This window comes from Stegastes partitus, unplaced genomic scaffold, assembly GCF_000690725.1.
Source record: "Stegastes partitus isolate 25-593 unplaced genomic scaffold, Stegastes_partitus-1.0.2 Scaffold1304, whole genome shotgun sequence".
NCBI lineage: Eukaryota > Metazoa > Chordata > Actinopteri > Pomacentridae > Stegastes > Stegastes partitus.
This window is the reverse complement of record NW_007579035.1, coordinates 229,942-231,232: the sequence shown is the minus strand read 5'-3', so window position 1 is coordinate 231,232 and position 1,291 is coordinate 229,942. Positions and strand designations below refer to the sequence as shown.

Sequence of the window (1,291 nt, the reverse complement as noted above, 5' to 3'; positions counted from 1 at the left end):
GTTAGCTTTAGTTAGCTGTAGTTAGCTTTAGTTAGCTTTAGTTAACTGTGGTTAGCTTTAGTTAGCTTTAGTTAGCTGTGGTTAGCTTTAGTTAGCCATCACACAGAGACGTGAACATCAACATGCTCCTCCTCCTGCTGCTGCTGCACCTCTGATGGTTGTGTGTCTCCAGAGACCGGCGGAGTGTGTATCGCCCCGCGACCCGCCCCGGACGGAGCCGCCATCCTGCCAGCAATGGCCATGAGGCCCTTCTTTGGGATCCAGCCGGTTCTGATGGGAGAACAGGTGAGTAGAACCCTGAGACAAACTGAACCAGAACTTGGTTCTGGCTGGTTGTGTTGGTTCTGCTGATTACTGGTTGACGACTGACTGATTCCAGATTCAAAGAGCTTTATTGTCATTTCCAGCACTTCCAGCTGTTCCAGATCCAGAGATAAGGTGCAAAGAATGCAGTGCAACAAGATCTGATCCATAAAAATAAAATAAGACAAAAAAAATTCACAAAAATAAAACATAGGATAAAGTAAAAAATAGAAATACAAATATGGAAACAGTAGTGCAATACAACACAATGGAGGGTGTGTGTGTGTGTGTGTGTGTGTGTGTGTGTGTTCGTCCAGTCCTTGAATGTCTTATGAGGGATGAAGCTGTTGCACAGTCGGGCCGTGTGGGCCCGCATGCTTCTGAACCTCCTGCCGGATAGCAGGAGTACAGAGTGTGTGTGAAGGGTGTGTGTGACCTTCACCATGCTGGTGGCTTTTGGGTGCAGCGGGTGGTGTAGATGTCCTTGATGGAGGGGAGAGACACTCCACTCCATGGTTTTCCTGCTGGTCTCACTACCCTCTGGAGGACCTTGTAGTCTGAGACAGTGCAGTTTCCAAACCAGGTGGTGATGCAGCTGCTCAGGAAGCTCTCAGTGGTCCCTCTGTAGAATACTGTCAGTATGGGGGGTGGGAGGTGGGCTTTCCTCAGCCTCCGCAGGAAGTGGAGGCGCTGCTGGGCTTTCTTTGCTATGGAGCTGGTGTGGAGGGACCAAGTGAGGGCCTCCACCAGGTGGACACCAAGGACAAGGTGCTCTGGACCATCTCCACAGTGGAGCCATCGATGGTCAGATGAGCTGCTCCCTTTGTGCTCCCTGCCAGGTGAAGGCCGGTGGAGGGCCAGGTGAAGGCCGGTGGAGGGCCAGTTGAAGGCCGGTGGAGGGCCAGGTGAAGGCCGGTGGAGGGCCAGGTGGAGGGCCAGGTGAAGGCCGGTGGAGGGCCAGGTGGAGGGCCAGGTGAAGGGCCAGGTG

At 53.1% G+C, this 1,291-nt stretch overlaps 1 protein-coding gene across 1 annotated transcript in view; it reads left to right on the top strand.

Moving 5' to 3' along the window:
• Positions 1-1,291, top strand: part of acss1 (acyl-CoA synthetase short chain family member 1) — a 19,884-nt gene that overhangs the window by 11,535 nt on the left and 7,058 nt on the right. Inside the window, exons 9-10 of the mRNA XM_008298322.1 lie at positions 173-285; positions 943-1,107. Of these exons, the coding sequence (XP_008296544.1) occupies positions 173-285; positions 943-1,107 (278 nt within the window). The remainder of the gene's footprint in view (positions 1-172; positions 286-942; positions 1,108-1,291) is intronic.